Raw genomic sequence first — 23219 nt, forward strand, 5'->3', positions numbered from 1 at the left:
CTACTGAGAAATTTTCGAAAATCCGAAAAAAGCCCAGAAATACTTTGCCCGACCCGGGAATCGAACCCGAGACCCCTTGTACGGCAGTCGCACTTGCAACCACTCGACCAACGAGGCAGTCAATAATATCATTCTTTTATTAAGACAAAAGAAATAATATTAACAAAAATGTTTGATTGTGTTATTTAAAAACAATAATATTTTACTTTACTTACTTACTTTACTACAGATAAACAATATAGGGAATGCTAATTGAAATATTTTGTTACTAAGATGATACACTAGGGATGCACATTTTTTTTTCTAACAGTATTACATTCTGTTGATGATATTTCTTTTTCTTCTCCTCTAATAACATCTTCTGATTTATTTCGTTGCGGGTTCCAAGACAGTCATTCATGTCCCTGGGACGCGCCGGACTTCAGTGTTCCGGTGTTTTCATGGTTGTATCTACTGTAGATCCTGGCTTACAGGAGTTGCAACGGTAGGGGAGGTTTTGGCGGGCTTGTGTCCAACTAAAAAAAGTTGTTGTTGATGTACCCTATAAAATCCAGGGCTGAAACAATACTATTTAATTTTAACATGTTGAAAATTGTCGAAAATACATATCGTAGAGAGTTTCTGGACCCGGAGTTGCGGACTACCTAGCGGGAAAAGCAGGAGTAGGAACGGGGTGGTTTTAATTAGTATACTCCCTCTCGCCTCGCCCAAGGCAGGAGAAGTCATTGGATGATTTTCAACAGTCAAAAAATTGCAAGTTTCTGGATGCAAATCGCCTTTACATCAAAATTTGATGTTGCAATAACCTCAAATGGCATTGTCCTAACAATAGTTATAGAACAAAGTTTGAAAGTCGAAAAAGCACAACAATAAAAGCAATGGCCGTCCGAACTCTATTCAACTAATCATGAGTCACAGTCGATTTCAAAACCTGAATTAAGGACAAGCGAATCCTTCCTGCAACCACTTATAAGTAACCATCTAAAAAAAATCTGATAGCCGAAAACTAAACAAAACGAGAAAAAAATAATAAAACAGAACACAACACAAACAATAATATGAATAAAAAAATTTCACAACAAAACTCAGCCCTGAGATGCATGTGAAAAAAAAAATATAAGCGCGGCCATCTTTTTTTACGTTCACTCGTCCGCTGTCATTTGGCATAAAAGGGCGCGAAACTCGTACTTTTAACTCAGTCTGGCCGCGGCGTTGACACGCGTCTCACGTGAAATCCGATCGTTACCTTAAAATAATTTTTCTTTTATCCCAATCAGCATTCGTAAGGTGTTGTTCAAAATGAAATATTTCGTTGCATTTGCCGTTTTCGCTCTGGCTTTCGCCGCTGAGGAGCAAAAGGAGGATGAAAGGCCAAAGACTTACAAGAGGCTGATCCCCGCTGATGTTTTAAGAGGTCAGTGTTTTTGAAATTTAATATTTTACAGGAACAATTAAAGTAGATTTTAAAACAAGTGATTTTTAGGATAATTTGCGTGAAAATAGCCCTAAAAAGCGATCGTGGTTGAATGCATTTTAATGTTCAAAATACCACGCTGTAAAATCAGTAATTTTTTTAAACTGCAAGTAATTTTTTTGAGTGAAAATAGGTCTAAAAAGCGATCGTGTTTCAGTGCAGTATTATGCTCAAAATATGCTGCTATAAAAAAATTAAAAATTGGAAATACAAATTGAAAGCATTATAATTTAAAAATTATTAAGTGAATATAAAAATCAAATAAAATTGTTATTTTATTTTAAAGTATGGTAGATGCTATATTTTTTATGAAATAATTAAGATTAGATCAAGTTGCCATTTCTAAAAAAAGGATATTTTCTTTATAAATAGAGTTTAAATCCATTACATATAATAATCTCTCATATTGTTTCAATCTTACAAAATTTTATAATAATTAATTTACAAAAAAAAACAATTAAAAATAATATAAAATTTTTAGTTTCAATAAACTTACAGCACAAAAAATAACACTAAAAAAATTTGTTTAATACTACATAAAAAGTGTGTGAAAGGCGCTTAAAAATCGTGAACGACTTGAACTAAGTAATCGCACATCGAACGTTCTAGTAACTTAGTAAAAGTTGATAGTTAAGTTACGGTTAAGTTGGTTTAAGTAATCCGTTACCACGATTAAGTCATTGTTACTTAATTCTAAAAACAAAAGTAGGACTACTTGCAATTGTTACTATTTGAGTAATTTATTGCTACTTTTGTAAATGAGGAAGTCAATTACATTTGAGTAATTTAAAGTAAATAAAAAATAAAACATTTTTTTTGTTGCTATTAATGATTTTATTATAATTTATTAAAAGCGAACACTTTCTTAAATATATTATTACAAAAAAATAATGTTCTCAATTTATACCAAAAAAATAAATACTCAAAAAAGACTTATACTGCCTCGTTAGTCGAGTGGTCGTAAGTGCGACTGCCGGACAAGGGGTCTTGGGTTCGAGTCCCGGGAAAATTTCTCAGTTCGGAAATTCGGAGTCTGTAATTGTGCTCAGTATATGGTAATAGGCTCATCCCCTATTATATGAGGACTTATAACACAAACATTGTAGAGTGGCATTGAGTGCCGTAATGTGCACCTCTGCCTACCGCTTCGGAGATAAAGGCATGACGCTGTGTTTCAAAAAAGTTTAAGCAATAACATTTTTTGACATAAAATAAAAATCATTAAATTCAAATTCTATTTTTCAATCCACAATTCAATTATCAATTCACACTCATATCACCAAATGGTTTATGACTAGTGTTTGGAACAAAGGAACATATTTTGATAATAATAATAATAAACAGACCTACATACATATAACTAAACAAACGCATTCCTATTGTATAATATTCACATATAGCTTTGTTATGGACAAAACCTCATTATCTCAAACTACTGCAAGCCTGCATTCATAATAATAAAATTAGTAAAATAATAAACATTTTGGTGTTTATTTTATTATACGAGTATAAATAAATAACACTCAATTTTACTAATTTATTATACAACACTCAATTTCGCCAATTTATTAAACTTTCGCTAATACATTTATAAATCGACAATAATTAGTAAAATAATGTTTATTTTTTTATATAAATACATTAAGACTTCTAACTAATATAAATAAACAACACTAAATTTTACTAATTTATAAAACTACCGCTCATAAATTAATGAATCGTAATCTTATTTGAATAATTATTTATATAAATGAATTTGAATTATTTCTTTTTGTTATTGAACAACGTAATGCTTCAGTCACAAATTATAATCATCATCATCATCATCATATCAGGCAAAAGAAGTCCTCTGCCTCACATAGGTCTCCCCAATGACTTCCAGATAGGCCGGTTGGAAGCTACCTGCATCCAGCGACTCCCTGCGACCTTAATCAGGTCGTCAAAATACATTTTTGATTTTGATTTGATAAATTAAGCTAAAATAAAGTAAACTAGTAAAAATTACGGTAAAATATTAAAATTAAATCGTAAATTACGGTAAAATATTAAAATTAAATCGTAAATTACTCGTACGCAAAATAAAATTACAATTTTTAATGGGTACTTGGAAAAAATTGTTGCAAATTAGTCAATCGTCTTGTTCTGTTGTTGCGTGTGTGTTTAGTGTTAAAAAAGTGTCGTTATTACGCAACAGATGGCGGTAACGGCCCAGTTGGCAAACGTAGGGTTGGCACTCTGCATGACAATGTTATGCTATTGTGTTTTTAATTCTTTCAAGTCGAATACTAAGTCTACTCTGGATTTACTAGGGCCCGAAGTAAAACTAGGAACGGGGTGGTTTTAAGTTAGTAAGAGTTTTAATTTATTATATGATTTAGCCTCCTGGCAAAAAAGTCCACTCCCGATTCAATTAACAACGGACTCTTCTGTAAATATTATGAGATTAAGTATTTAAAAACTACGCTTTGTTAATATTGTACTTTTGGTCAATAGCTGAGCTTTATCGCTGGTTTTATTTCCGCACGAAATGCACAAATTCTTGTTCCATGTTTGGTTATTTGCATATGAAATTAAGTGATTGTAAATGCACCAACGACACCCTAGAAGACCCCAGTTAAAAACAATATAAAGAAGAAAATAATAATAATAAAATTATGCCAACCCTTTTTTTGAGGGGGAAATCATCCAATGACTTCTCCCGCCTTGAGCGAGGCGAGAGGGAGTGTCAGACTCTTACTGACTAAAAACCACCCCATTCCTTCTCCTGCTTTTCGAGCCGGAGCCCCGGTAAACCCGCTAGGTAGTCCGCAGCTATCTGCCAACCCTACCAGCCACAATGGACGCGTCTAAATGATTTAACAGTGAAATTGATGCACGACCAGTTTTTACAAGCGGGTCGTTACTCGATTGCGTGTAAACACTGGTTCCTTATTTAACCGATTTTGGGGTCATATATCGGTTTCGCTTTATTGGACTTCTGTGCTGTTGTGACGGCTGAGTATTTGTCATTGTAACTCTTTGACTGGGTGTCCTAAGAGCCAAATTACGCTGGAATATACTTTAAGTAATTTTAGTACAAAACTCTGGATCGATTTAAATTTTTGACAGAAATTCTATACAAGTAATGCCAAAAATAAGTCCTAATGTGATTTTATTGTAACTTTCGTGAGACATACTAAATTAACTATTATGTTATCGGCTTACTCACGTACTGTTTTGACGAGAAACTCGACTAGTTTCAAGCCATGCTAGAGGCTCATATTTGTGAGCAGCATTTCGCGACACACGACGCGGCGATTGTCACGCTGCTACTGATACATAATGTGATATTGGAAAGAGATAAGTTTTTGGTCGTCAGTGACTGAAAATTTGACAAAGAGGCACCAGCGCTCTCTGTTAGACCTAAACCCTTTAATCTACACTGTCTACCCTGTCAAGCGAAAAAAATAGTTGTTATACCATAATTTTATTATGTATAAAGCATTAACCTTCCTTAACAATCAGACTATTAAAACAACAAAATAACTCTTGAAATCTGACAACAAGACACTAAATAACACTTTAAAACATGAAGGGTACAGGAAACTGCCAAAAATATGTTGGTTTATTAATAACATACATTAAAGCAAATTACAATTATACGAGTATAACCTTCCATAGCAAAAAAGGAAACGACAAAGACGGTTGCATATTAAAAATTAAGGTTATTTTTTAACAATGAAGTTACTGGGTCAAGGGTATAGCGAAACATAATAACTACAGGTCTTTAGTTCCTCCAACGGTAGGCAGGTATCAGTTTTTACAATAGGGATTGAGACATTTACTAAAATTCTAAAATATCTAATTCTAATAAAACACTTTTGAGAATATCGAAGAAAAAATTTAATAATACACTGCTGAGACCCCATAATCGGAATATAGACCCCATAATCGAAATATAGACTTCATAATCGGAATATAGACTTCATAATCGGAATATAGACTTCATAATCGGAATATAGACTTCATAATCGGAATATTAAACCCGAATTTCGGTTACTGCATCAAATTAAGATTATTTTATTAAAACAATAAGATTAACTGTATTTAATACTTACAACTAGGTCAAGGAGTGTGAGAAAATCTTCAGACCATGACAGGTATGCCGAAAACTTGAATCTGATATAAATAATCAAGACCAGTAAAAACGGTTTGACCGTGGCACTAAAACCGAGATAATAACACATGACTGATCATCCGATGCAAACGAGCAGAAGGATCACCTGATGGTAAGCAATCGCCGCCGCCCACGGACATTTGAAACACCAGGGACGTTACGTGCGTTGCCGGCCTTTTGGAGGTTAGGAATTTGAGGATTGTTGGGGAATCGGGGATTGGGAAGATTTAGGAAGGGGGTAATTAGGCCTCCGGTAACCTCACTCACACAACGCAAGCGTTGTTTCACGTCTGTTTTCGGTGAGGCCGTGGTATCACTCCGGTAGAGCCGGCCCATTCTCTCCCAAACTTAATTATATCAAAACACACATTAATTATCGTAATTTTTGATATCTATCTTATTTTAATGTATAATATCGTGCCTGTAATTCGAAGTAATTCAAAATTTACCTTTAAAGACTAATAAACACAAATCTATCTTCATTAACACAGTCCTTGTACAACATTAGCCATTGCAATTTAGTCCTTAATGGCATAAACGAACTTTGAACTGACATTTCCAATCTAGATCACGGTGTGCCTAGCCCAAGAGTGCTTAGTAATCTATAATTCGATCTAGATACAAACTCACCGAACGGGTTATGGTTTGGTCACGATTGCGATAGTTACTCTGAATTGTTTCATAGAGCTCTTATATAATCATTCAATTTACTTACTGGCAAAGGCACTTGGTAGATAGTTTAATTTTTTTTTAATGTCCGTCTTGTAGATTATTTTAAAATATTAGATATGTATTTTTTATTTTCTTACGGAAACAAATACTTTCGAAGTTATATCGATTTGAAATATCGCGTCACGTCACTTCTAGGTACGTTTTATACGTAGAAATTACGTATTTGCTCCCAATACTAAACTTTGATTCGTTTTATCGAAGTATTGTTATCTTATATGACAAAAATAAAATGCTGCATATGAGTAACTGTTGCTTTGAACCAAGCTATAATAATAAATACTTATTAATAAGTTTTCATTATGCCAGAAAGCTTTGTTATAAAATAAAATGGCATTATATGAATAGAAGTATTAATTTTCTGCCTATAAAATGACATATTTTTATTTATTCTCTTTTATTAATCAGAAAATCGCTAATAAAGTCACATTAAAATGTTTTATTCAACATAAATAATAACTAATGAAATGTAGACACCGCTTTCATTTAAAATCCGCTATAAAAGTCATAAAAATATGTATGAATTGCTACAAAAGAGTATTGTTAACACTATATAGCAACGTCACGCCTTTTGTCCCTGAAGGGGTAGGCAGAGGTGCACATTACGGCATGTAATGCCGCTATACAATGTACACTCACTTTTCTCCATTTGTGTTTTAAGTCCCATGTAATAGGGGTGAGCCTATTGCCATATACTGGGCACAATTCCAGACTCCGTGCTACTACTGAGAAATTTTCGAAAATCCGAAAAAATGCTCGGTTCGTTCATTGTTAGAATAGAATGGTGTTTGTAATAGTTTATGCATAACATAACGTAACTACTGAACATATTAAGATAATAGAATTTGTTGTATAGATACATCGATTGGCAATTTTATTTTATGCATAATTTTTATTAGTACTTAATTTGTTAGAGTTCTGGGGTTTGTTTTTTGTGTTAAGTAATTTAATAATACGGTCTTTTTAGTGTATTTATTTATCACTAGCTACTGCCGTGCGGTTTCACCCGCTCTGCTCGGTTCCTATTGATCGTAGCGTGATGATTTATAGCCTATAACCTTCCTCGATAAATGCGCTATCCAGCACAAAAAGAATTATTCAAATCAGACCAGTAGTTCCTGAGATTAGCGCGTTCAAACAAACAAACAAACAAACAAACAAACTCTTCAGCTTTATAATATTAGTATAGACTAGTCATGGTGGCTCGGAGGTTTAAGGTTAGGCTCCTTTTGCATGAGGGTGCGGGTTGGAATCCTACCAACGGCAAGTACCAATGTGACTTATTCCGAGCTATATGTACTTTCTATGATCTATGAATATTTAGACACCACTGACAAACGGTGAAGGAAAACATCGTTAGGAAACCTGGGCTTATAATTTCTGATTATAAGTTTGAAATCGCCAACCCGCATTGAGCAAGCGTGGCGATTAATGCTCAAACCTTCTCCGTGTGAGAAGAGGCTTTGGTCAGCAGTGGCCACTTATAGGCTGTTGTTGATTTATCACTAGGCTTATTTCTTTAAACCCCACGCTATTGGCATCAGGTTATACATCACCAAACTTTTGCATCATACAAAATTTCAACGAACGAAGCGAAATTTTGTCCTATTTTCATAATTAGCCCTATTATACTATGTCCTAACTGTACACATATCACTATAATACCTATGTATGTTGGGTAAATTGATCGTATACCATGATAGTGTTATTACAAAGCATACATCGGTTTTACTAGAGCGTATCCACTTTCCTGATATCTCGAGATAATTCTATAGTTTCATCCGCCATGTATTGATGGCTGTGTTCATGATTCATGGTTCATTGACCTGTCATATTTATTTATGTACAAAATAAAATCATTTTTGTTAACTAAGTAATCTTTGTAAATAGTACCGTAGTGATCGAGTTAAGAGATTACACATTTATTAGTGGCCACTGCTGACCAAAGCGTCTTCTCACACGCAGAAGGTTTAAGCATTAATCACCACGCTTGCTCAACGCGGGTTGGCGATTCCAAACTTATAATTAGAAATTATAAGCCCAGGTTTCCTAACGATGTTTCCCTTCATCGTTAGTCGGTGGTGTCTAAATAATCTTAGAAAGTACATATAACTTGGGAAAAGTCACATTAGTACTTGCCTTTGGTAGGTTTCGAACTCGTGCTTTCATGCATGAGAAGCGGGCGTTTTAAACCTCCGGACCACTCCGTTCCACCACGGCAATACGTCTGTCCACGAGGTTTACTCTGATGTAAGTACTCCTTTGTGTAAATGCCTACTCCTTTGGGGATTGGCGTGACCATGCCACCGCTAATTGCTCAATCATAAATCCTTTACAATTGATTGTATCGTAATATCATTACGCTTAAAAGGAAATGTCGTAAGCAGGATCTGTCGGCCTTTAACCTTACCGTAAAGGTGTTGTAATTTGTGGGATGTGTTGTAAGTTGTTGGTTACGGTTTGTCGGGCGGCATTTCGGTTCGTGTATTGTGATTTTGTAGGTTAAGCCGAATTTTTTAAGACATTTTTGTAAATGATTTTGGTGACTACGACTGCACTGCACTGACTGCACTGACTGCACGGTTGGCGTGGTGGTTGGGCAGCTGGATACCGTGCAACGTATCGCGGGTCCGATTCCCGCACTGGGTTACTCTTTGTGTGATCCACAAATTGCTATTCCTGGTCTGGGTGTCATGTGAACTTGTATGTTTGTACACCCACGACACAGAAGGTAATTCTAGCGTGGGCCAACGCTTTTTTTTTAAAAACAATATACATAATTTTTAACGGGGATTGAGACATTTGAAATATAAGTTTTGAACATCTAAAATAATATAATCAATACAAAAGATAGAAAAATTTATTTCAAAAAAAATCATAAATAATTTTTTAGACATATTACTTTATTTATGTCATCCTTATTTATTTTTGAATAATAAATAAATCTATTCTCAACATGATAAAATGATTTGACGGAACGATTGTCAAATAAATACTCGAACATAATTAATATGCCTATAAATTATAATAAAATTCAAATTGGTTTTATGATGCGGGCCTATAAATTTTAATTCTGATGTCTTCATTGAACATAGCTATGGTTAAGGGGCTCAACCATTTTAATGATGATGATGATGATAGATTTATAATAATACTATTTAATTTTTAGAATGAAAATATAACATGCTGTATTTTAAAGTATAGTGAGTTTTGTTTTTAAAACGTTGCTCCACACTAGGATTTTCTCCTGTATCGTGGGTGCGTTTACAAACATACAAGTTCACATGTACACATGACACTCAGACCCGAAACAACAATTTGTGGATCACACAAAGTTGCTATGTGCGGGACTCGCTACGCGTTGCAGCCCGTTGCCCAGCCACCGCACTAACTTTTAGTCAGTCAGCATTTTAAAATATTTGAAGTACAATGTTCTAACTTCTCATAAAATATGCAAAAGCTGTTATATTCAATTGTAAAAAGGACTAAAGAAGAGAAACACTACATTTGCATAAGAATTCTTTTCATTGTTTCAGCAACTTCACTTGTTTTTTTTGAAGCCTTTATTTCCTAAGCCATAAGGATCATTAAACGAATTACAAAAGTTTTTAACGAAATGCTTTGTAAAACCTTATATGGCAGTGAAAGTATTAATAATCTTAACGCCTTTTATCACCGGACGGGTAGGCAGAGCATATTATGGCACGTAATGCCACTGTACAATGTACACCCACTTTTCACAATTTATGTTATAACTCCCATGTATAATAGGGGGTGAGCCTATTGCCATATACTAGGCACATTTCCAGAATCCGTGCTACTACTGAAAAAATATCGTAAAACCGAAAAATACCTAGCAATACTTCGCTTGACCCGGGAATCGGACCTATTTATAGAGACCCCTTGCCTGGCAGTCACACTTGCAACCACTCGGCCAACGAGGCAGTGAAAGTATCAATAGATAACTGAATATTATATACTGATATTGTGAAAGGTAGCGTCCAAAATAGACAGTATTTATTATTCGATGACTTTCTGTCACAATATTTGTTGTGCTTGAAAGTTTTTATCATTCTCATTTAAAAACATTACAGTTGTGATCTTTTTTGATAAGGTATTTGAATATTGGTTTATTGTGGAACCAATGCTTTGAGATATTCAATAATTTTGGAAATAATAAAAAATAAATTACAATGGTTTGCGATATAAATCATCCGGTGCCGGTTGGGAGCGAAGTATCCTCAAACAATTTTTCAACAAAATTGTCAAAAATTATTTTGACAATTTTGTTCGACATCAAATCAGTAATTTATTATACTTCTCATGCAACTCGATGACCCTTGAATGCATTTATTTTCGGCATTAAAACTGGTTGCAGAGAGAAACGAGATACCCATCTGTTTTTTTTTTCATAAGCAACAGGTCTGTGACCTCTTTTCAAAACTACCGTATCGTTCATTTAAACAACTATAATTATATTGAAATTGTTTTCGAATTTTTAATGCAAATCAATTTTTTGTCGAAAATTTGCAATGCGAAAATGAAGAATGAATTATTATTTATGGTATGAAATAATGATAGATTGTGAAATAATATGAGATAATTTATTTTTATTAGTGTGGTATAATTTTTGGATGTATATTTTTGTAATGGCCGTGTGTTTTTATTAGGTCAGGTATATGTTGTAAACTTTTTTACGTAGCAGCGACATATTGCCAAGCATTGATTTAATTATTTTATTTTGTTTTAAGCCTTTTTTTTAGTTGTTTTAAGTCTTTTTTTAAGTAGGGAAAACCATACAATGTCTTCCGCCTTGGGCGAGGCGAGAGGGAGTGTCAGACTCTTATTGACTAAAAATCACCCCGTTCCTACTCCTGTTTTTCGAGCCGGAGCTCCGGTTACCCGCTAGGCAGTCCACAGCATATTGTCCTAAGCCCAAATAAGTCTTAAATCTGAACAAATACATCGATATTCTTAAACAACAAAAGAAACCTTTTTCGTCGCGACACCAACACTCAATTTCGCGCTTAAACCCCGCCACCTAGATTCCGGAACCAAAAACTCACAATCACGTCGATTCGACAACATTGACAAGGTTTTTTTTTAATCAACTTTCGTGGAAATATAAGAGAGGGCATTATTATTTAATTTAACACATTTCCTGTTGGCCTTTAGAGGCGTAAGAGGTGTTGATAAAAACGGTTGAGTCACAATAAAATGAAGTGAATGGCTTAGGCCTTGAAAACATCTAGAACTCTTAGAACTTAGGGCTTGTTGCATGACTAAGTATATTAAGTTATATATTTAAGTTGCGAGGTTAACTTGAATAAGTTTTTAGCTTCTGCCTTTACTTTACATTCTCTTGCGTGTGTTATTTATTTGTGTAGGACATAGGTTTCTATGTGTTGTTTCTATGTTGTAAAGATTTTTTTTTAAATACGTTGCCCCACATTAGGATTATCTCCTGTGTCGTGGGTGCGTTTACAAGTTCACACATGACACCCAGACCCGAAACAACAATTTGTGGATCACACAAAGAGTTGCTCCGTGCGGGAATCGAATCTGCTACACGTTACACGGCAGTCGGTTGCCCAGCCACCGCGCCAATCGTGCATTCTATATTCTATTAATAGCTAAGTAATTTTAAAGTTTTGTGGTTTACCTATTTATATTTTTTTGTGACTAAGTTTTAAGATTGAAGAAACCCTTTTCTACATAATTTCTGATTTTGCTGTGCCCAAATTTTTTTATTTTCTTTTTTCCATTGTTGGGCAACGTATTTGTAACGCTTTCAGGCGTCCACAGGTGGCGGCGATTGCTTACCATCAGGTGACCCGTCTGCTCGTTTACCGGCTTAAACCATAATAAAAAAGCCTAGGCATTGCATAAAAATAAAAGTCATTTACTTATTTTAGCTGCACAATCCATTAACTTTTTCAAACATTTCGTTTAATGACTTTTAGACAAAAACGCAGTCACCTTTTTTATAACTAAAATCTCGAGGTCTGTTACTAGGCAAACGATGTATTATTTATTTATTTATATTTAGCTCTTCATGCACATTAATGTGTATCCAAGGTTGCTTAATCTGATCCGGAGCTGCGGACTACCTAGCGGGTTTACCGGGGCTCCGGCTCGAAAAGCAGGTGTAGGAACGGGGTGGTTTTTAGTCAGTCAGAGTCTGACACTCCCTCTCGCCTCGCCCAAGGCGGGAGAAGTCATTGGATGATTTTCCCCACTCAAAAAAAAAAAAGGTTGGCTTAATGCTGTAGGCATTTTCTACCAGCAAAACCTTTGGGTGTGGGAGACAAACAAACCATTGGTAGGTGCACGAAGCAAGCAAACTTGGAAAAGAAGAAAATATACTTACTGACACAAATATAATACCAATATCTTTATATATATAATTCTTCTGTAAGTGTGTATGTCACTGAACTTCTCTTAAACGACTGGACCGATTTTGATGAAATTTTTTGTGTGTGTTCAAGGGGATCTGAGAATGGTTTAGATTCACAATTTTGTCCGCTGGACAATGGTTTTTTAATTAATTTTTAATTTATTAGTATTTGTTGCTTTTGGAATGTTTAACATTGGATCCGACAAATTTTCAAATTAAAGACGTGTAGACAGGGCAACGTCTGTCGGGTCCGCTAGTGTAGCTAAAAATAATATTGAAACGTAATAAACCTACACAATAACATTACATAATTATAATGTATAAATACTATTTGTAGCCATGATTATGAAGACTCTGACAGCCCCTTCAAAAGAAGCTCCCGAACTTTCCGCTAATCATTATTTCATCATCTCATTTATTAAATACAAAACGAAATGTCTATTGCAAAATGTTAATCCAATTTATTTCAATAAACTGTTTCCTATGATGATATATTAATTTAATCACATTAAATGTCAAGTCAATTTAATCTTAATCTGTATAATCCTTCAACATTTTGTAGTGTTACAATCATTGACATTTTTGAATAGTTTTGCTTCACTGAAAACTAATCCTAATATAACCTTTTTGTTATGAGATTTTTTATGCTATTTATAGACTAGCGACTCTGGCGCGGTTTTACTCGCTTGCTCGGCTCCTATCAATCGTAGCGTGATGTTTTGTAGTTTGAAACCTTCCTCGATAAATGGGCTATCCATTATTAAAAGAATTAATGAAATCGGACTAGTAGTTTCGGAGATTAGCGTGGTTAAACAAACAACCAAACTCTTCAGCTTAATATGCCTATAATAAGTTTAAGATTAGTTTTTAGATTTAAAATTAAATTGTGTGATGTAGAATTATGTTCCTTGATGTTTCAAAATGACATAATAAGTCAGATTTTGATTGCTTTTCCAATAAATCAGCCGTTTTTTCAGTCAACACATATGTAACAAATTGGATTATAGAGAGATATTTTTAAAGAATTAAAAAAAGATTGACCTTTATCAACGCTTGTCTTAATTTGGTTTTCAAGACTATCAAGTTACTATGTGCATACAATTTTTTTGTTAATAATTAATTTAATTCGATCAAGGTCAGTTTGCAAAAACGGCAATCCGGTCAAATGCAGGAAATGACATTTTCAAGTGACATTTTGTTTTTGTCCTCGGTGACAGATGTCAAACGACTGTCAGATTTTTGCATAGTCTAATTAACATATTCTTTTTTTTAATCTTTATTTTATATGTAAGGTTTTTTATTAATAGAAAAACGTCAGCCCTAGCGGCAGACTGTCTAGTGGGTTGCCGGTGCTCCGGTTCGAAAAGCAGGAGTAGGAACGGAGTGGTTTTTAGTCAGTAAGAGTCTGACACTCCTGCTCGCCTCGCCTAAGGCGAAAGAAGACATTGTATGATTTTCCCCTCTCAAAAAAGTAAAGTAAACGTTTTAAGGACTTATGTCTGACTCTCCAACAACCCTTAAATTCCCAACCCGCAGGATTCTCGGGCGTTTCAAGTGTCCATGGGCGGCGGCGATTGCTTACCATTAGGTGATCCGTCTACTGTTTTCCGGATTGTTCCATAAAAAATTATAATGTAAAGTTTCATAGACCAGCAGTAGACTGTCATGCTACTTATGTTCTACGTTCCACATGAATAGCTAAAACCTAGGTACCTTAACTTTCACCTAGGAAATGCATCCGATGTACCATGGCATTTAAAACCCATTGTCGCCGATTCAAATACCTTCCTATACATTTACCGGTTGGTAAAATAAGGAAATTGTCTTTATGTAAACGTGGTCGGATATCCTTGATTGTTCGCGACTTATTATGTTACTAGCTTTTGCCCGCGACTTCGTTCGCGTGGAATAGTGACTTCCGGCAAATTTTTGGTTTTAACCACATAGTTCCCGATCTCGCGGGATCTCTTCAAAAATGAGATGTGGAAGATATTCCAGGGAATTCTTCAAAAATCAACATAATGAGCTCTGCGTTTGAATTTAATAGATGTATACTCACTTAGGGCATTGAAAAAATAGTTTAAAAACGGACTTAAACTAACTTAAAACTAAAGAAAGCTACGAATTACGAATTAATAACAATTAAAAAAGAAACTATATTACAACCTATCCTCTATGCTATAATAACCAAGCTTAAACTAAATAATTTAAAAGAAACGACTTAAATCTAATCTAATTAATTTATAAATTAGACTTACAATTTTATTAAAAAAACTAACTACAGTAACTACTAATAATCGATATCAAACTAAACCTACGTTAAATAGTTTAACCAAAAAACCAGGAAAACCCAACAAATAAACTTATTAATTGACAAATACAACGAAACCAATTTAGAATATACGAAACAGCAGGACCACTACAGACAAATAATCATACGACTGATAATACACTTTTTCTACGATAGTACCGAAGCGCTCGGCCGATACCCAACCAAATGAATGTAACGAAACCATAGCGCGATCTATTTCGATCCCAACGCCATCTATCGAGGATAAAGACAACTTGGATTATTTATTTATACTCCGTTCGGGCATTTTCTTTGTACTAAAAGTTTAATTATATTGATATTATTTTTTTCATACCTTTTTACTATTTATTTACTTTTTTTCGATGAATTAAAACAATAACATGAACCGAAGTCGTAGAACGATCGACATAGAATTATCTATACTCCGTTAGAGCATTTTTTTTGTACTAAATGTTTTATTATATTGATATTATTTTTTTCATACCTTTTTACTATTTATTTACTTTTTTTCGATAAATTAAAACAATAACATGAACCGAAGTCGTGTAACGATCGACATAGAATTATTTATAAATAATTTATTTCTTATTTTTTGATTTTTGAAATAAAAATATATCTATGTCCTTTCTAAGGTTCTAAACTATATCTGTACCAAATTTCAACCAAATCCGTCAAATAGTTGCGGAGATTAATGGTATAAGCATAGAATGTTCGACGTGATTCTTTAATTTGACATAACTTTTTTATTTATCCAATCTAATTAAATACAAATATTCTAATCTTAGAGACCAATGCTTTTACAATTTTTCGATTTTATTATATGTATAGATTTATAGTAATCACTATTGTATTGAGACCTCGCAGTAATGCTCTCTGATAAACATGAAAACTTTTAAAACTGCGACCTCTAACCTGCTCTCTACAAGTGGAGATTTCACGCATTGCTTCGCCTATGCATAGGCGCATAATCCAGTCATAGCTTATTATGGGCTGTTGATGTAGAGATGATAGACAGAGTATTTATATCCAATCTAATTCAATAGAAATATTCTAGTCTTAGAGACCAATGCTTTTACAACTTGTCAATTATGCAAATGAAATGTAAATTTTAAATAAAACAACAACAAAAATTCTTAACACATTTAAAAGGCATCCAATTTGTGTTAAAATCACTAACAACATTCAAAATAATAAATTGCTATTTTATAAGAAATTTCAATAACGAACGACTACAAAAAACGTTCTTAATCTAGTCCAAACGCATTACTCATGCAATGTACGATTAGTTGAACAGACAGACCGATCAAAAAAGGATACTTCGTATGCAGTAACTAAGCTTTACGCAACAAACGATTGCACAAGTTCAATCCATTGGATTTGCTCGCACAAAATGGTTGCCACTAGAAAAGTAACGATTTGTCATCGGTGCGAACTGAATATAAACGAAAGACGAAATTACATAAACCTTTTCTTTATTTTGTAAGATTAATCGGACAGACAAACGGATTTACAAGCTTTTTTTTAAACATTTATCGGACAATATAAACTCATATTACATTATTATAATATTACAATTCGCTTTCTTATTTTATAAATAAGTATAAACCACAAAAAATAGTCTAAAAATAAAAGTGACTCTAAGTAATTTATTACACAAAAAATAATTTTATTACTATACACTTTCTTATTTTATAAATACGTAGGTATAAACAACAAAAAATAATTTATGACACAAAAAATATATTTTTTTATAAAATAATTTCATAAATTATTTTTGTTGTACAAAACAAATTTTCTTTCGTAAATAATTTATATTAAAATATTTATCCAAATTGATTGCTAAAGTTATTTATAGTTTTATTTTATGATAGTGTTTAAGCTTTGAGCTGTAGTAACCCTAGTCTGTCCTCGATCTGTAGAATAATCTAGATTCATGACTTGCTTTCACTTTTAGCTCATAAAGCCTTCCGCCTTACAAATTCAAGCTTACTTTTGCATAAAGCATAAACTCACGATTATAAAGCACAAAAGGTGTGAACAGAAGCTTTGAAACTAGAATAGAAATGACTAGACGTTTTAATTTCAAAATAATTTGTATAGACTGTTACAACATTTTAAAAATTAACTAACACTTGACGATTTTGAAAACAAAACATAGCAGGATGGCTTCATGTATAAGCACCATACCCCTTTTTGTTTTGAGGGTAGGAATCATCCTATGTCTTCTCCTGTTTTGGGCGAGGCGAGAGGAAGTGTCAGACTTACTGACTAAAAACTACCAATAGGCTATAAAACATTATGTTATGAGCAATAGGAACAGAGAAGTGTGTGAGATAAATAGTATAAAATACGAAAGTAACTCTAGTCTGTGTCTTCTTTATTACTAAACTAGTGTATTGATATGAAACAATCCTTGTGTGTTGGATAGTTCATTTATCCAGATAGGTAATAGGCTACAAAACATAATGCTAATACTAATGGGAGCCGAGCAGAGCAATAAAGTTAGACTGAGTCACTCTACCAATTTATTACGAGTTTACGAAAATTTGAGTGTGTCTCAGAAGTCCTAATAAGGAAATACGTAGTTTAAGAAATACGTAGTCCCGTTTTTTAGTATTAAATACATACCGACTAGGATGACCTAAAACTTGTTTTCCTAGAGTCTATTTTAATTCCTAGTTTATAGTTAGTAGACTGATGATTAACAGACGGATTTTAAATAAAAAATTTTTATTTCTTTCTTTCTTTCTAGACGTAGTAAATACGTTGTTTTCTCGTTTTCTATTACATTATGTTAATAAATTAGACTGGCGATAAGTAGGTTATTGTAATGTGTAACTTTACTTATCAGATTTAATTATTTTTACGTGCAAACGTCTGATGTACTATTACGCCTTTTATTTCCAAAGGAGTAGGTAGATGAGTGCATAATATACTAGGTTTTTTAAAGAGAAAATCATCTTAAGTTTTCTCCTTGGGCGAGGCGAGAAGGAGTGTCAGACTCTTACTGATTAAATACTATCCTGTTTCCACTCCTGCTTTGAGTTGGAGGCCTAGTTACCTGGAAAGTCTTCCACAGATGTATGATTATATGTATGTGGGAAATGTGAGTGTAAGAGTGAGATAGAAGTATGTATGCGAGTGAGAGAATGATAGTAAAATGTCAAATTCAAGTGACAAATGAAGAGAGTGGAAAATAAAAGACGACGATTGCTAGCCATAAGACGTTTAATTTTTCAAGAAGAAAATCAATTTAATTTATTTCCAGACGGAAATTTTTCTTTTCCCTGCCCAATATCCCACATGTATACTAGGTTTTCACCAGTAGGTGAGCCTAATGCCGTCCCTGCGCATTTATGCGTTACGAAAACCATACAATAAAAAGATTTCGCATATTTTTACCCGAAAAAAAGAATTTACCTAATACACCAGGAAACAATGAACAAAGGCGACTAGCATAATCACCTTTCACCACTACACAATAGAGCCCATTCTTCAATGTCCATGATCCACATACATGTTCGTACACACACGAATTTCTGTCAAAATGCACCATTGTATGACATGAGCTTGTGAATTAAAAAAAAAACAATTGACAGTTGTGTCATTGTTTTGTGTGAACGGAATTTTTGTGAGCAATTAGCTAATGTTCTCATGTAAACAGCAGCTCATGTAGTGTAGATGTCCAGTCAACAAGGATGTAGCGTAGACTGTCCAGGCGACACACGTACTTAGGTATCGTCATGAGCTAATGTTCACATGTAAACAGCAGCTCATGTAGTGTAGATGTCCAGTCAACAAGGATGTAGCGAGGTTGACTGCCCAGGCGACACACGTACTTAGGTATCGTCATGAGCTAATGTTCACATGTAAACAGCAGCTCATGTAGTGTAGATGTCCAGTCAACAAGGATGTAGCGAGGTTGACTGTCCAGGCGACACACGTACTTAGGTATCGTCATGAGCTAATGTTCACATGTAAACAGCAGCTCATGTAGTGTAGATGTCCAGTCAACAAGGATGTAGCGAGGTTGACTGTCCAGGCGACACACGTACTTAGGTATCGTCATGAGCTAATGTTCACATGTAAACAGCAGCTCATGTAGTGTAGTTGTCCAGTCAACAAGGATGTAGCGAGGTTGACTGTCCAGGCGACACACGTACTTAGGTATCGTCATGAGCTAATGTTCACATGTAAACAGCAGCTCATGTAGTGTAGATGTCCAGTCTACAAGGATGTAGCGAGGTTGACTGTCCAGGCGACACACGTACTTAGGTATCGTCATGAGCTAATGTTCACATGTAAACAGCAGCTCATGTAGTGTAGATGTCCAGTCAACAAGGATGTAGCGAGGTTGACTGTCCAGGCGACACACGTACTTAGGTATCGTCATGAGCTAATGTTCACATGTAAACAGCAGCTCATGTAGTGTAGTTGTCCAGTCAACAAGGATGTAGCGAGGTTGACTGTCCAGGCGACACACGTACTTAGGTATCGTCATGAGCTAATGTTCACATGTAAACAGCAGCTCATGTAGTGTAGATGTCCAGTCAACAAGGATGTAGCGAGGTTGACTGTCCAGGCGACACACGTACTTAGGTATCGTCATGAGCTAATGTTCACATGTAAACAGCAGCTCATGTAGTGTAGTTGTCCAGTCAACAAGGATGTAGCGAGGTTGACTGTCCAGGCGACACACGTACTTAGGTATCGTCATGAGCTAATGTTCACATGTAAACAGCAGCTCATGTAGTGTAGATGTCCAGTCTACAAGGATGTAGCGAGGTTGACTGTCCAGGCGACACACGTACTTAGGTATCGTCATGAGCTAATGTTCACATGTAAACAGCAGCTCATGTAGTGTAGATGTCCAGTCAACAAGGATGTAGCGAGGTTGACTGTCCAGGCGACACACGTACTTAGGTATCGTCATGAGCTAATGTTCACATGTAAACAGCAGCTCATGTAGTGTAGATGTCCAGTCTACAAGGATGTAGCGAGGTTGACTGTCCAGGCGACACACGTACTTAGGTATCGTCATGAGCTAATGTTCACATGTAAACAGCAGCTCATGTAGTGTAGATGTCCAGTCAACAAGGATGTAGCGAGGTTGACTGTCCAGGCGACACACGTACTTAGGTATCGTCATGAGCTAATGTTCACATGTAAACAGCAGCTCATGTAGTGTAGATGTCCAGTCAACAAGGATGTGGCGAGGTTGACTGTCCAGGCGACACACGTACTTAGGTATCGTCATGAGCTAATGTTCACATGTAAACAGCAGCTCATGTAGTGTAGATGTCCAGTCAAATGATAGCTCGCTCTCCATGCTATCATACTATTATCATTTTATTATACAGAAGTAGAAAACATAATTTATTACTTGCAATAACAGTATTTACAATTAGAAAACGTAAGCTTTCTAGTGCAAATGTTAGAAAGTAAACTCTTACTCGTCTTGTGTGCGGTTCAAAATCAATATTGGTTTTATTTTTGTTTGGTTTATGCGTAATAGGAACTTGAGTCAGACTTGAATATGGTAAATAATGATCAACAATATACTAACGTAGGCTTTTATTTACTTTTATTTTTATAAGTGAAACCTATTAGGTAATTTTAAAGTGATATTTAGCGTGATTGGGTTTTTTGGACTCTTTTAACCAAGATGATATTAGATAATGATCGATTAATCTCCAGTTCTTAACGTTAAGGATTAAGCAGGAACTTTGTTCAGCAGTGGACGTCTTCTGACTGATGATGATGATGATAGCTAGTTGGATGGCTAACTATGGCTACAAGTAGAATTTGAAAAAAAAAAAAAATTGCAAAATATCGAGTTTCGACATCATTCCTATTGAATTTCTGTCAAACACGTATTGTCATCAATTGATAGATTTGGGCTGAACCCCATATTTATTCTTTCTCCATTTCAACAGTAATTGACCGTTTAACCAGTCAACAATATTAAAAAAGTTTACAATTTTATCTATAAGTAAAACTCTTTCCAACGTAAAACTTACCAAATCCCTTTCGTCTTTCCAGACTTCCCCGGCATGTGCTTCGCTTCAACGCGTTGCGCGACCGTCGAGCCTGGCAACACCTGGGATCTGGCCCCCTTCTGTGGCCGCAGTACCTGCGTCGTCAGCGAGGATCAGCCACCCAGGCTCTTGGAGCTCGTTGAGGACTGTGGACCCCTGCCTCTGGCTAACCCCAAGTGCAAGTTGGACACCGGTATGTTGAAATTGTAGAAATATGGCTCTTATTAATTCTTTGACCATAGAAAACTGTTGAAGGCAAATCCTCCGTTAACGTCTCTTTGACCATAGAAAACTGTTGAATGTAAATTTTCCTCTAACATCGGTCACCGGTGGCGTTTAAAGTGTTAAAAATATTGTTAGATTTGGCTTATTTTTGACCCTTAAAAGTGGGATATTATAAAAAACATCACCAACTCATGCTAGAAGTCATGTAGTATAGGGACCAGTGAGTTACCTGATGGTGAGTTTAAAGGCCAGGCGACACCATGTACTTCTTTAGTTATCGGTATGAGCATAGGATATACTTAGTACTAAAATAATGATGTGTAACTTTAGGATGTCCATTTGTAAAGCTCTGTAAATGCTATTGATATTGAATGAATGACACGATCATATCAAATTTAGTTTAGTTAGAAGCTCGAATTCTATACATGTACCATATAATATATGGTAGTCATATTACCAGTAGTAAAGTACCATACAATATATGGATATTAGTCACTGATGTAAGTCAATATCCTTACTGCATCAATTATGCGTTATAACTCTACTAAATATATTTTTCAATTTTCAGACAAGACCAACAAGACCGCGCCCTTCCCCGGTTGCTGTCCCATCTTCACTTGCGAGGATGGCGTGAAGTTGGAGTACCCTGAGCTCCCCACCCCTCCCCCAGAAGCTGAGAAGAAAGAAGAAGAGAAGAAGGCTTAAGAAGTCAACAGAAGTCAGGGCATTTTACACCTACAAACAACACTAAAGTCTGCTACCACAATGCAAACGTGATTGGTCGGATATCACGCGATAACTCAAGCGCTGGATTCTCATTGGTTGCCTGTTTCAATAGTGATGGGAAAGTAAAATGCCCGGTAATACGTTTTTTTTTTAAAAAACGTATGGAAAATTGGTCTCAAAAAAATATTCCTTTTAATATACCAAATTTAAAAATGTTCTGTTTGACTGGAATAAGTTTTGACCACGATATTTTTAATCTTTTTGTAATTTTTGCTACTTTTTATCTTGCCTTGACGGTTAAAAATCTGACGTAAAAACGATTTTTATCAGTTAAACAGTCGTGCGGAACATATTTTCGTGGTTAGTAAGCACAGTTTTGGATGGCCGAGTTAGGAATGAGTTCAAAAGTATTCTTTTATTTCCTGCTCTTTATTACCTTTACAAATAAATCTGATAACGGATGGTTTAGTCATCGCCGACAATGGAAAGTGTGTTCACACTGAAATCATGGCTCATGATTGTGATTTGCGCAGCTGGGGAAATTTACAAAGAATAAAAAATAAAATTGAACAAAAAAAAAAAAATTTCATAACATAAAAAACGAAAAATAAAATACGACATAAAAATAAATCAAAAAATAAATTTATATGACATAATTGTTTTTTTTTTGTAAATTTTCCCAAATGCGTGTTTTGTTTTTTTTAGAAGTTTATCATCGGCTTTTTTTACTTGAATACCTACCCTAATATTATAATGTTTTGTGATATTGATAACATAAAATATAAATAGAAAAGTTATTCAATAAAAAATACAAAATTTCTATATTGCGACTTTTATTTACTTCCCTGTTCTTGGACTCATTTGGAATGCCTCATTGGATGAGTGGTCGCAAGTGCGACTGCCAGACAAAGGGTCGGGTTCGATTTCCGTGTCAGGCAAAGTATTACTGGGCGTTTTTCGAATTTTTCAAAATTTCTCAGTTGTAGCGCGGAATCTGGAATTGTGTCTGGTATATATACAACGTATAACAAAAAAGGGGTATATATATCAAGTACACGGCTTCTAGATAACATAACAAACGATACGGTAAGGGTTTTTTAAACTCATTTTTTCATGGTGCCAAATTATGAATTTTTCAAATCGCGCCGCCGCGTTATTCTAAA

General features: G+C 34.8%; 1 protein-coding gene and 2 long non-coding RNA genes across 4 annotated transcripts in view; 2 read left to right on the forward strand and 1 right to left on the reverse strand.

Moving 5' to 3' along the window:
• LOC126912025 (uncharacterized) overlaps positions 1–23219 on the reverse strand; it is a 166943-nt gene that overhangs the window by 142494 nt on the left and 1230 nt on the right. The gene's annotated exons all lie outside the window — the stretch shown is intronic.
• LOC118280218 (uncharacterized) lies at positions 1181–22878 on the forward strand. Its single transcript, XM_035600109.2, has 3 exons — positions 1181–1414; positions 21110–21298; positions 21899–22878. The coding sequence occupies exons 1-3, from the start codon at positions 1300–1302 to the stop codon at positions 22033–22035; spliced, it is 441 nt and encodes a 146-aa protein (XP_035456002.1). The 5' UTR covers positions 1181–1299; the 3' UTR covers positions 22036–22878.
• LOC126912020 (uncharacterized) lies at positions 16812–20049 on the forward strand. Of its 2 annotated transcripts, XR_007706632.1 has the most exons (5): positions 16812–18802; positions 18911–19204; positions 19313–19420; positions 19529–19744; positions 19853–20049. It is a non-coding gene; the product is annotated as an uncharacterized LOC126912020 (long non-coding RNA). The 2 variants fall into 2 exon arrangements; XR_007706631.1 differs by lacking the exon at positions 16812–18802 and having other exon boundaries at positions 18889–19204.

Source organism: Spodoptera frugiperda, chromosome 21 (genome assembly GCF_023101765.2).
Source record: "Spodoptera frugiperda isolate SF20-4 chromosome 21, AGI-APGP_CSIRO_Sfru_2.0, whole genome shotgun sequence".
Taxonomy (NCBI): Eukaryota; Metazoa; Arthropoda; class Insecta; order Lepidoptera; family Noctuidae; genus Spodoptera; species Spodoptera frugiperda.

Excerpts from the sequence above, each read along its gene's own strand:
- LOC118280218 (XM_035600109.2), top strand. The coding sequence starts at position 1,300 with ATGAAATATTTCGTTGCATTTGCCGTTTTCGCTCTGGCTTTCGCCGCT. Across the intron at positions 1,415-21,109 it reads CCCCGCTGATGTTTTAAGAG|ACTTCCCCGGCATGTGCTTC; the intron begins GTCAGTGTTTTT and ends TCGTCTTTCCAG. Across the intron at positions 21,299-21,898 it reads CAAGTGCAAGTTGGACACCG|ACAAGACCAACAAGACCGCG; the intron begins GTATGTTGAAAT and ends TTCAATTTTCAG.